General features: G+C 36.0%; 1 protein-coding gene across 4 annotated transcripts in view; it reads right to left on the reverse strand.

The window, feature by feature from the left end:
* Positions 1 to 13,891, reverse strand: part of COL14A1 (collagen type XIV alpha 1 chain) — a 178,020-nt gene that overhangs the window by 134,162 nt on the left and 29,967 nt on the right. For all 4 annotated transcript variants that reach the window (XM_059671813.1, XM_059671814.1, XM_059671812.1 and 1 more), the window contains exons 5-6: positions 12,380 to 12,463; positions 859 to 1,014 (exon numbers count right to left, since the gene is read on the reverse strand). In XM_059671813.1, the coding sequence (XP_059527796.1) occupies positions 859 to 1,014; positions 12,380 to 12,463 (240 nt within the window). The remainder of the gene's footprint in view (positions 1 to 858; positions 1,015 to 12,379; positions 12,464 to 13,891) is intronic.

The following is a 13,891-nucleotide window of genomic DNA, read 5'->3' on the forward strand; positions in this document are numbered from 1 at the left end:
GAAATGATTGGTTACTCAAAGGTAGTGGACTATTCCAGAAACTAAAATGATGAACGGCCTAATCTTTGCAACATTTTTTTCCCCACCTCACTATGTACTTTCAAGAAGGATTCCTGCAGGGGCAGGGGAGGGAGAGGAAGAGGATTCCTGGCATTAATTTAAGGAATTAATCGAGAGAATTAATTATCTGGGGGCTGAGGAAATGTATCTATTTTATAGCCATCTGGAAGTGACCACTTTTAAAGTATTAGGTACTTAGCATGTGGTTTTTTTTAAGTCTGGATTATGTTTGTAGATAAAAGGTCTAGATTTATATGTTGGTTTTTATTCTCAAAGGAAGGAGTTTCCTTAATGGCTATTTAAAAGCAAAACTAGGAGACTTTTGTAATAAAGTGAACATGTTGCTTAAAGATTTTAAACTTTTTTATTTGCTTTTTATCTCAGCTAGCTTTAATGTGACAAAGATTATCTTGTACTATAAAATTATTTCCAATTTCCAGTTGTTTTAGTATAATGTTTCACTAGTTTGACTGTTTCCTTTAAAAAGAAAACTTTTACCTAATAAATTTCTAAGCCAACTCTAACTTTAAAATAATAATAAAAATAATTAGAGAAGATTTTGACTTCCAGAAAATTAAAATGGGTTCAATAATTAATTGAATGACAGTGTCATAGCAAAATTAGTAGGAATAAATAATTGGCATATCCTATTGATCCAAATTTGCATTTTGGGGAACACCACTATAGTAGATCTTGTAATTCTGAAAGTCACTCTGTAAAGAGTTTTTGAAATTTCTTAAGAGGCTTCCCCAAAGTTTTACATTGACAGTTGACTGCTATGAATAGTAGAAGGTGTACCAATCCGTGTCTTCTCTGAGCCCACATCGAACGCTGTAACCAGGTTTTCCAAGAAAAGCCGAACCAGTCTGAAGTTGAATCTTCCAATGCTCCATGAACCATCAACCAGGATTACAATATCAGCAATTGCTGGAGTTTGACAGAAAAATTTCACTTCTGCAAAGTACAAACCAGAAAAGCACCCGTGTTACTGTTGGAACTTTTAAAAAGAGTGAGTCTATTTTCATGTCCTTCAAATAACTTAGTGCTAAGAATATGATAAAGTTCCCATTAAGGCAACCATATTTTTACAACCCTTCCCTTAAATGCATTTTCACTGGGCAAAAATCATGGTAATCGCTGGCTGCCTGCAGAGTCAGTGTTCTGGAAATAGCAAAGCACTGGCAGGTTCACACCATCCTGGCAACACAAGCCTTCTGCATATTTGAGAAAGCAATGTCTGTGCAAAATCATCTAGCTTTGGTTTCAGCCTGCAGATTCTTTCCAGGAAATGTCTTAGCAACACCAGTGTGATAGAGTAAGCAGAGATGGGGAAGACAGCCGGGAAGCAGAGACAGCTCTCCAGTTCTGATAAGTAAGCTGGAGGAAATGACAGGAGAAGAGAAATGAGGGATTCCTGGACTCAAGGAAAATTCAGGGCCGTACATTTAGCCTAAGAAAGACACACAGACCTGTGCTAATGTAGGAATGGTTTGGGGAAGAAGAAAAGTAGAAAGGGCCCAAGAGTTTCTTCAGATTCAAATTCTTGTGCTCAAAGCAGTCCCCCATTATCCATGGGGGATACATTCCAAGACCCCCAGTGGATTCCTGAAACCACGAATAATAGATATCCTAGATAATAAAAGCCTAATATGCAAATCAACCAAACGGCAGAATGACCGGTGGAACAACCAGTCTCTATGATGTGCACTGACCACGAGGGGTAGATGCTCAACACAGGAGCTGCACCCAGCCTGTAGGCCCCAAGTCAGCCAAGGCAGGTGCCAGCGGGGGCCCCCCGATCACCCCGCCAGTCACCCCACAGATCGGCCCTGATTGCCAACCAGGCCTAGGGACCTTACCTGTGCATAAATTTTGTGCACTGGGCCTCTAATATATATATACACACACATATATATACACACACATTTATATGTTATATGTGTGTAATATGTATTATATATATATATATATGTTTTATATATATATATGTTTCTTTCTTTACATTCATACCTATGATAAAGTTTATGACTTCTCTTTGGCATATCCTAATTGTTGGCATCACTATTCTTACACTTTGGGGCCATTATTAAATCAAATAAAGGTGATTTGAACACAAGCACTGCAATGCTGATACCATGAAAGTCAATCTGATAACCTAATTGATTACTAAGTGACTAACAGGTGGGAAGCATGTACAGTGTAAAAACACTGGGCAAAGGGATGATTCAAGACCGGAGCAGGGAGGATCAAGATGTCACAGAAAGGTGGGGGATTTCTTCACTTACTCAGAATGGTGTACAATTTAACACTTATAAATTGCTTATTTCTGGACTTTTCCACTTAATATTTTTGGGCCACAGTTGATCACAGGTAACTGAAACCACAGAAAGTGAAACAGCCTATGAGGGGGACTACTGTATTGTGTCTCTATGGCAATAAGATTTTGTCCCTTAAAATCATTTCAATACTTGATTTTTAAATGGCTCATGTAGGTCTCAGAACAGGGATTTAGAACAGGATGCCCGGGGGCTGGAAAGCCCCAGCCTGCAGTGATTATGGGCAAGGTGCCAAGGGCAAACAGCTGTCTTTGCAACAAAGGAAAAGACTGTCTAATATACAGGGTAGGCCTATGCTTGACTAGGTGAAAACCACCACTGTCGTGCACACAGAACGAAGATGCTAAAATACTCTTACTGTGTCTAAGAACTCTTCAAAATTACAGGGTATTGTTAGTATCTTTAGTAGCATTCCTTCATACTGTAGGTTGTGTTTCCAAAAACAACTAACTTCGCTGAATTTTCATATTAGGACTGGAGATCATGAATTTTGTGTGTGTGTGTGTGTGTGTGTGTTTCTTTGTGTCTTGCCAACTTCTTGAAATTGCCCAACAAATGCCCAGTTTGTTTTCTAACATTAAATGATTATAAAACAATATTTGAAATATAATTTATGTAATAAAACCCAAAATGTATAAGTATTCATAAATAAATGGAATATTCTTTCCTGGAGAGAAAAAGAGTTGGATTACTATGATTGGGCTCCAGTGGTCGGCAAACCCATTAGTCAACAGAGCCAAATATCAACAGTACAACGATTGAAATTTCTTTTGAGAGCCAAATATTTTAAACTTAAACTATATAGGTAGGTACATTGTTATTAACTTAATTAGGGTACTCCTAAGGCTTAGGAAGAGCCACACTCACGGGGCCAAAGAGCACCATGTGGCTCGCTAGCCGCAGTTTGCCGACCACAGGTAGGCAATTTAATCTATATCTCTGCACCTAGCAGGCCATATTTTTGCTAAAAAGATCTTGGATTTTTTCCCCAGACATAAATATACATGGAATATCTAGATCCTTTTACCAGATGGGGAAAAATATATTTGCCAATGAAATACTCAGATACTCATATGGAAGCTATATGGTACAGCTCAATCCAAAGTTGATATATTACATTTTAAGGCAACATATTTCCCTCCTTTAATAACCAAATACAAAGCCACCATCGATTTGGGATACAATCCTACTGTATCAGACCAAAATATTCTAAAACAGAATACTGCAAGAAATCATGGGATAAAAATTTATTTTTAAAAAATGATCAGGAAAATTGAAGTTTGATGAAGCATTAAGAATCTGTTTCTCTCATTTTTAATAGGGAAACTTGCCTCAAATTGAGAGTAGCTTTCTTTCTTTTCCAAAACTATTGGGAATATTATTTCACTTTTTTGTTTGGGTACTCTGAAGATAAGGTCTTAGAAATCTTTCTATATGTAGAAGAGGACTGTGAAACAGGTATTATCTATTTCAAAAATTTTCCAATAAAAATATTCTGTCTATTCAGCTCACTCAAGTCATTTTGACTTAGAGATATAAATTCTATATAGTTCCAAAGTAAGATAAAATTGACTATAAATTAGAAAACTGTCAAATTTAATATTACAATTTTGAAAGTTGCTCATAAAAAAACCTTAAGAAATATATAAAGACAAGTTCCAACTGGAGAAGACATGTACAATATAAAAAAACCTAAAAAGAACAGTATCAAGAATATATTTTAAAAAACATAAATAAAAATTTACAGAATAAGAAAGATATATAGCCAATAAATGAATGAAGAGAATTTAAATTACACTGGTATCATAGTAATAAGAAAAATCAAGGTCACAATAATATACAATTTGTGCTCTTTCAACTGAAAAAAAGATAACTTTAATACCATTTATAAGTGCTCCAAAGATAATGAGATATTTTGGTATATACTTAAAACATCTGCAGGATCTGTGTGCTGAAAATTACACTATTGATAGAAGAAATTAAAGAAGACATAAATAAATAAACAAATAAATAAATATGATTACCATGTTCATGGATTGGAAGGCTGAACATAGTTAAGATGCAATTATCTCCAAATTTATCTATAAGTTTAAGATGATTCCTACCAAACCTCAGAAAGACATTTTTTTTTTTAGATATAGTCAAGCTTTTTCTAAAATTTATATGGGAAGGCACAGACCCTGGAATAGCTAAAACAATCATGAAAAAGAAGAATAACGTGGAAAGAATTATTTTACCAGATATTTAGCCTACTAATTATACAGATATAGTACTCAGTATAGTCTAGTTTTTCAGAGGGATAAGCACATACATCAATAGAAAATAATAGAAAAGCCAAAAACAGACCTATACAAATATGCGCAACTATCTGATTTTAAATCTAAATATAGCTTTAGACAAATGTGCAAAATACTGCAACAGACAGTGCTGGAGCAACATGAAAACAAACAAATAAATTTGATCAAAACCTCATACTTTATACCCAAATTAATTCAAAGTGGATAATCAACTTAAATGTAGTAAGTAAAACTAAGAAACTTTTAAGAAAAAAAAATAGAAGAAAAGAGGATATACAGATGGCAAGTTTGCACATGAAAAGATGTTCAAACTGATAACTACCAGGAAAGTACAAATTAAAACCACCATAAGTTTTCACTGTACACACCTATCAAAATAGCTAAAAACAAAACAGTAATAACAAGTGCTGGAAAGTATGCGTAGAAACTGGATCACTCAGACATTGCTCATGGGACTATAGAATGGTATAACTGCTCTGAAAACAGTTGGGCAGTTTCTTTTTAAAAGTATATGATAAAATTACCATATAAACAAACAATTGCACTCTTGGGCATTGATTCCAGAGAAATAAAAACTTACATTCACACACACACACACACACACACACACACACACACATGCACACACGCATGCACACATACACTGTACACAGATGTTCATAGCAGTTTCACTCATAATAGCCAAAATCTAAGTCTAGATGTCCTTCAAAGTCAATGGTTAAACATCCATACCATGTACTACTTACTACTCAGTAATAAAAACAAAAGAACTACCAATACACACACCTGAGAGAAAAGAGCTAATCCCAAAAGATTACCTACTCCATGATTCCATTTATATAATACCTTTTAAGTAAAAAAAAAAAAATTAGAAATTGAGGACTGATTCATGGTTGTCAGGGATTAAGGATGGAGGGTGGGAAGGAGATAGATGTGGTTATAAGGAGGCAACATACAGATATTTATGGTGATAGAATTGTTCAGCATTTTGACTGTGTTTGTGGATACAAAAACATACACATGTGAAAAAATATACAGAACTAAATAAACACACTCAAATGGATACAAGTAAAATGGAAGAGATCTGAAAAAGTGACTGTATGTGGTCTTTTTTTAAAAATATATTTTATTGATTTTTTACAGAGAGGAAGAGAGAGGGATAGAGAGTTAGAAACATCAATGAAAGAGAAACATCGATCAGCTGCCTTCTGCACACCCCCTACTGGGTATGTGCCCACAACCAAGGTACATGACCTTGACCGGAATCGAACCTGGGACCCTTTAGTCCGCAGGCCAACTCTCTATCCACTGAGCTAAACCGGTTAGGGCTGTATGTGGTCTTTAGCAAAAGACAATTCTGAAAATACAGGTAGTGTTAAAAAATAAATAAAAAGTTAAGCCGCTGAATGCAGTCAAAGGAGAGCATCCAATATACAGGCTACAACACAAACATCATAACATTTGGAAGGAATTATTCCCATTATATTCTACCTTCTGAGGTGCATGAAGAGGCAGCTTTGGAAAGTTAACCATGTGCCAACATTCTATATCTGAAAGTTATGTGCATCATTATATTCAAGCTCACCTGCCTCTCTTTAACTGCTTCTGCATTTGTACCTGTTTTGTTGTACCAGCACCTGGACTATTACGATTTGTTTCCATTCCTATCTCCCGGACTATGAAAGGTAAGAGGTAAGCTTGAGAGGTAAGAAATTTGTGTTTTCTCTTCTGATCCCTTTTGTCTGGCTCAGCTCTTGGCATGTAGCTCATCAATGAATGTGAACTACATTGAACTGTGCTGTTGAAAAAGAATTCCTCTTCTTACATAGTAATTCATCTGCCTGGCAGGGCCCTAGAAAAATGGACCATGATGGCTGAATTAAATGTGGTCTCTCCAGCTCCAGGACTCCACTGGGAAAGTGGGTTACAGTTATTTAGGGATCAGGGAGTTGGCATCGGCTTTGCCTATCTTCCTTGATACTTTTCCAATGCTGGAGGCAAAGCTAAATGAAAGGCGAGCATTTACTATTTTTACTCACGTTATTTTAATATACAATCAGAACTACCTCACAATAATTTTCCCCAGCATTAGTCTGATTCTTTTAGTGGCTCTGGATTATTTTTTCTATGCTACTAGCAAAATATCTAGGTATACCATTCATAAACCAAAACATCTGAAGGAAAACTGTGGTCACAGAACAATTTTGCACTTAAGTTCCAAGTTTTCAAACCAAGAGCTCGCTCTCAAGATTGGCTTTAGCTGCATCACTGGATTTTTTTTTTAAGCTAATGGTTTTAAAGGGGTGTTTGTTTTTTTAATACATTGGCACATCTAATACAAGATTTTTGTGGAGAGCCATTAATTGTTCTCATTTTTTTCAGAAAATGAAATTGAGGTTCAGACAGACAAGTGAATGGCTTAGTGGTTACTGGCAGAGCCTGAGCTGGATATCAGGACTTCTAAATGTTTGGTCCAATATGCCTTTTCCATCGTACCACACTACCAATAGCATAGAAGATGTCCTCACATAATGGATGGCCACTAGTTACCTGTTGGATTCATGTTACAATTTGTCCATCTAGCAGATGGGGAGCAGGAGTCTGATTTCACATCCATCAGAGTGAACTTAGTACTCATTAGTCCAGCCTTGGAATAGATTTACCTTTCATAGCATCCCTGATGGCTGACTACCAATCTAAAACAGCACTTCCCATCACTCTCTTCTCTTACTCTGTTTTATTTTTCTTTTCAGAACTTCTTTTTAAAAAAATATGTTTTTGTTGATTTTAGAGAAAGAGGAAGGGAGAAGGATAGAGAGATAGAAACATCATTGATCGACTGCCTCCTGCATACCCCCTACTGGGGATCGAGCCCACAACCTGGGCATGCCTTGACTGGGGATGGAACCAGCCACCTCTTGGTTCAACCACTAAGTCACACCAGCTGGGCACTGGCAGAACTTCTTACTTCTGAGAAATCTATTACGTAGTGATGGTTAATTTTGTGTGTCAACATGACTAGTCCACGCAGTGCCCAGACATTTGGTTAAACATTATTCTGAGTGTGTCTGTGTTTTTGGATGAGATTCACATTTGAATCTGTAGATTAAGTAAAGCAGATGGCCCTCCCTAATGTGGGTGGCCCTCATTCAACTGACTAAAGACCTGAATAGAACAAAAAGGCTGAGTAAAAGGGAACTGCTCCTGCCTGGCTGCCTTCAGCTGTAACGTTGGACTAAACCTGCAACACTGGTCTTCTTGGATATGGAACCTGCCAGTGTACAGGCTGGAACTTACAGGAGGAGCTCTCCTGGGTGTCCAGCTTGCCAGCCACAAATTGTGGGGCTTACTAAACTCCGTAATCATGAGGCAATTTCTTACAATAAATCTCTTTCCATATGTATATGGATCCTATTTCCATATGGAGAATCCTGATTAATACATACAGTTATTTATTTACTGGCTATGGTAGACACTTTTCAATGCTTTCTTTTTTTACAAGAATGGAATGACCTACCATTTCATGACTGCTTTCATCAGATGCTCTTTGCATATATCTTTTCCATTTAAGCCAGATATTAATGCTTTAAGATAGAAGTTCTCCTCTTTCCATTAAAAAAAGAAAGCTTAAGTAATTTGAACGGTTAAATAACTTGCATCACAAATTGGGCAGGTAGAAAAGTTGGAATTAAAATCCAGAAATGACTCCATAGCCTGAACCACTTAGCTACTGAGCTATTCAACTCTTATCATAGAAAAATATTTGAAAGGAAAGAAAGGAGAAAGGGAAGGAGGAAGAGAGGGAAAGGGAGGGAGGAAAGGAAGAAAAAGAAAAGGAGGGAGAAAAAAGGAAGGGAGGAAAGATTGCCAAGCCTCGCAATTACAGATAGCCTGAAATCAAAGTTATACCCACTTGTGCTATATCCAACCTGGGATAAATAACACCATGACAACTTGCAGATGTGAGATGCCGAATCCCTAAACTTCAGCCAAAAGAACATTTCTGTCACTCAGAGCCCTGCATCTCAAGAGTAACTGACAATCCAGTAAACATCACATTTCTCTTTTGCTCATAAACTGCAAGGTTCTTGGAGAGGACATAACAGCTGTCTTCAAATATTAAAGGGCTGTATACAAAAGGGGGATTAAGAGTGTTCTGTATGCCCACAAGGAGACAGATTTCAACTCAATTCAAGAAATATCTTTCTAACAGTCGAGATTTCCATAGACCACTGCCTTGGAAAACAATGAGATCTTTGTCAATAAAAGCAGATGCTGGTCAACCCTTAATGGCATGGATAAAGAGCCTCAACCATCTTCTCAATTGCTTGAGCTACATGGCTCTCAAAGTACCTTCCAACTCTAAATTTTAAGATTATCTCTTCCCTCCTTCACCTACCAAGTTAAGCCTAAACTATTCACTGTGCTCTTCAAAGCTCTCCATAACTCAACTCCACTTGATCCGTATTTATTTCTCACTTTCCTGCAATGAAATTCCTCTTATTCCCCCAAACAACATTCCCTGAGACTGTTGACTCTGGTTTTATCCCCATTGCCTTTAGCATCTCTTCCTGTCTACCCTCTCCAAACTCTACCTACCACAATATAAGATACCTAAATGGGTTTTATTTCCTTTTAAAGTATATGGTCCTTTGTAAATACTTTTATATAAAGTTTGCTCTAAAAGTTTATTTGTACAATTCTCTGGTTTATTTCCTGTTTATCATAAATTAATACTAACCCAAGAAAGGGTGCTTTGCCTAACCATCACTATTTAAAAATAAAACTTCCTCATCTCCAGAAGCTAATTTGCAATTATTTTCAGCTCTGATTTGACTATATGATTTGAACATGATTTTACTGTATGTTTACCTTGGTTGTTCAAGGTGATTTTTTGAAATATACAACCACTCAATCATCCCTGTTATTCCAATTTCTCAATAACAAACAGATCCTGACATTTTGCAATTTCTAAGGCTGAAACACCTGTTTAATTTGATACCAACAGTCAGCCCTGCAGGTATAGAAACAAGATGTTTAACAGAAAATTCTTAGACAAGAAAAAACGGTATCCATCAGACAAGTCCAAGCATACCTATGAGGGACAGACTCTGCCAAAATCTATAGCAGTGCTCATAGTTGAAAAGTATCCGATTTAAAAGAAAAAATATATATGCTACAAGTTCTCTTAAAAATGAGAACATTTGAAAACTTATTTAATGCAGAGCTATGATTTCTTACCACTGGAGCATTCATAGGTTTAGAATAATAAAATTTGCTGGAGGCCAACAGAAAAAGGTGTCAAAATCCTTTAAAACTGTCTTAGCAAGAGAGGTGGGGGTGGGGAAAGAGAAAACTGGGGGTCTATTGCTAAGAGAATCCCATCCCCTTGCCCTCAGGGAAATCTTATAATTTTATGCACAGGTATAATGCAAGTGTTCCAACGATTATTTTCTGAATGACTTATTCTGTCTCATGTGTTTTTGAATTCTTGAAAACATAAATTTAATATAGAAAAAAGGGGCTATAATGAACCCTAAAATATGGGTATAAGGTAGACATAAGATCCAATAAGATAAATGATAGGTAGGTAGAGGAATAATGGTGTGTGTGTGTGTGTGTGTGTGTGTGTGTATTTTCAGCTAAGTGGGCTTGGAAGCATTGACAATCTAGAAGCAATAAGTACATATCTAGTTGAATCAACCCACATGTTGATTTCTAAGTATAATTTTTCATGAAAAGAAACAGGACTCCTTGAAGATATGATTAATTTCAGGGTGAAGCAGAGAAAGATAACTGAGAAAAAGAATATTTGAAGAGCTAATGGCTGAGAATTTTCCAGAATTAGTGAAAGATACATCTTTATTCTGGGAGCACAAAAATGTCTACAACTGGACTCATTGTAGTGAAACAACAGAACACTAAAGACAAAGGACACAAAGCCTGAAAAGCATCCAAAGAGAACACAGACAATACTTGAAAAGGAGTAACATTTAGACTGACACCAGACTTGTCAAAAATAGAAGGCAGAACATAGTGAAATATCTTCTAACTGATTAGAGACAACACTCAACCTAGTACCCAGCTAATTCTTCAACAGAGTATGGGTGAGTATATTTTTGTATGAGTTTACCACCATACATCTTCCCTAAAGGAAACTGAACACATAGAGAAGGTCAGAGATACCAATGGAATGATGAGCAAAGAAATTTTTAAACATGAGAAATTTTAGACAATGACTTAATATAATAGTTATAATACTTTGGCGAGACAAAAATAAATAAAAATTAATGTATATTTCATGAATTATGTAAAATATAGAAGCTAGATAATTAAAGTATTGTAAAATTGTGTATTGATTAGTTATAAACTTTGATTTTTGTATGCATATTAAAAGTTTCATTACAATCATACAAAAACACAAAAGGATTGAAAACCTTCTAGGTGAGTAGAGAGGAAAATATATTTTTTAAAACTTGATCAATTCTAAATAAATAAGGCACACGGGGGGAGCATAGGAAATGGCAATAACATGGAAAGTTCTCAAAGTGACAAAGCAATGCACAGAACAGGAAATGCAATATGGCAGACCATATGGACATTTGTATATTCACAGAAATGTAACTGGAAATTCATGCCATAGGTTGAAGGAAACTGGGGCAAATTTTATAAAAATTACATTTTTAGCTATTAGTAGGTAACATTTTTAGTAGACCATTTATTTGTCTTTCTATTCACTGAATGTTAACCAGAAATTTGTTGTGTATCAGAAACTGCTAGATACTGAGTCAATGAGGAGCAAAAACAGACACAATTCTTGCTTTCGTGGATCTCACAGTCTAGTTGGGAAGGCAACCATTCAAATTACAAGTAAATAGGAAATTACAACTGCAACAAATGCTGTTAAGAGAAATTAGTTGTTGTATGTGGGCCTGTAATAGAGGAGAAAGGTTAAGAAATATTTAGGAGAAAGTAATGACTGAACTTAGCTTTGAAAGGGGAAAAATATATTTAAGCAGAGTGGTGATGTGGGGAGTGTTCCATGAAGAGAGTGCACAGGTGCTATGGTTGTATGGGAGAGGCCAGGGTCTTTAAAGAATTTGAAAAAAAGCCAGTGGGTAGAAAGCATTCAGTTGTTAGATGAGGAAGGAAGGAAAGAAAGGTAGGTTTGTTATGAGATATTGCCTTAGAGGTCTTGCTAAGGATTCTGGCCTCTATTCTAAGAGCAATAGGAAGCTACTGAGGAGGTTTTAAGGTGTGTGTAGGGAGAAAATAGTCAGATCTATTTTGAAAAGATTGCTCTAACTTCTGGGTAGAGAACTCATTGAGATTTTGCATAAAAAATAAATACTGCAAAAAAAAAAAATACTGCATGCCAAGAAAGAAATGGAACCTTAGCTGAGAGTTGGCAATAGACATGGAAAGAAATGAACAGATTCTGTCAGTATTTCAATAGAAAATAAATTCGCTAGAAGTTGGGAGGTGTATTGAATACAGGAAAGTAAGGGAGAGGGAAGTGTTGACAGTTATTATGTGTGACGAAAGAAGGAGGAGTGAAATGGGGGCTGAGGAAGATTTTCACATTAGATCCCATCTTCTGATGGGACCAACAGCTACATGTGTGTGCACTGCCTGAGTAATTAAAACAACTCAGCCCCCAATATAAGCAAATTTTTAAAAACTGACCTTCTGGTACAGATGGTTTATTCCCATTTACTTTGTCCACCTTGACTCTGGTTTTTGGTTCCTTTCTTTTTTCCAAATCTTTAACTGGAAGAAAAGTAGAAATACAGCAACATGTTATGTTAAAGTCTAAAAGAAAATATTCAATGAGTTTTACTAAAACCATTGCAAATATTGAGAGGACTAAGTAGAAATTAGCTCCATGATAGAATCTCATTCCCAAAGATTGGAAGAACTATTTTTTGCACCTTTGTCATGAGAAGGTATTGAATACACTTAAGAAATTATTTTGAGAGGAACAAATGTAATAATCTGAACAATAAAGATTTAATTTAAAAAAAAGAATAAAAAAAATATTTATAGAATGTGAAATAGAGCAAAAAAAAAAAGAAATTATTTTGATCAAATACTCACTATGGCCAGATGTAGCAAATAAATTTAATCCTTCAAAACTGCTATAAAATGAGCATGATTATCATACATGAGGGAATGAAGGACCAAGAGGCCAAAAACTAAAAAAAAAAATTCTCATAAAACCATAAATTGTGGGCACAGGATTCAAGCCATATCTTCAGGTCTCTGGACAAGACCTATGAGTTGGCCCCCGTTCTAGAAAGATCTTAGCCATGACTATCCTCATTTGGACCTGTTCTATCTGCAATAGAAAGTGGAGAACCCCCATAATATTTTCCTTTCAAACTCAAAACAAGCTTTCCTAGTAATAAATAGTAGTATTTCTTTATCACTTTCATTATGAAATATTCAGGTACCCAGAATGCCCTTGGTCCTTCAATCCATTCAGTCCAATGAACTCCATTAGTTTTACTTTCCATTGCTTAAAACACCACAGGAACTTTCCTTCTACTGTTGTTGGAACCTTAAGTTGTTTGGATCAGTGAAACCACCACCAAATGGCAATGGTTTCTGAACAAATGCCCTGTAAAAAGGCAGAAGTGATCTGATGGCAAGACATTTCATTTAATTGTTGCATTCACTTCTCAGAAATCAGCAAATTTATTGGAGGATAGGCTATGCATGGAAGCAGACTGGTACAGCCACTGTGGAAAGCAGAATGAAGTTACCGCAAAAAATTAAAAATGGAACTGCGTTATGACCTAGCCATTCCACTTCTGGGAATATATCCAAAGAAACCTGAAGCACTGATTCAAAAGAATATAGGCACCCTTGTGTTCATTGCAGCACTATTTACAATAGCTAAGATTTGGAAGCAGCCCAAGTGTCCATCAGTAGATGAATAAATAAAAAAAGGTGTGGTACATTTACACAATGGAATGCTACTTGGCCATAAAAATGAGGGAAACCTTACCTTTTGCAATAGCATGGATGGACCTGGAGAGTATTATGCTAAGTAAAATAAGTCAGTCAGAGAAAGACAAATACCATATGATTTCACTTATATTTGTAACCTAATGAACAAAATAAACTTACAAACAAACAAAATAGATACAGACTCATAGATACAGAGAACAGACAGTTGTCAGAGGGGAGAGGGGT

The sequence above is a fragment of the Myotis daubentonii genome, chromosome 17 (assembly GCF_963259705.1).
Source record: "Myotis daubentonii chromosome 17, mMyoDau2.1, whole genome shotgun sequence".
In the NCBI taxonomy this organism is placed as follows: Eukaryota; Metazoa; Chordata; class Mammalia; order Chiroptera; family Vespertilionidae; genus Myotis; species Myotis daubentonii.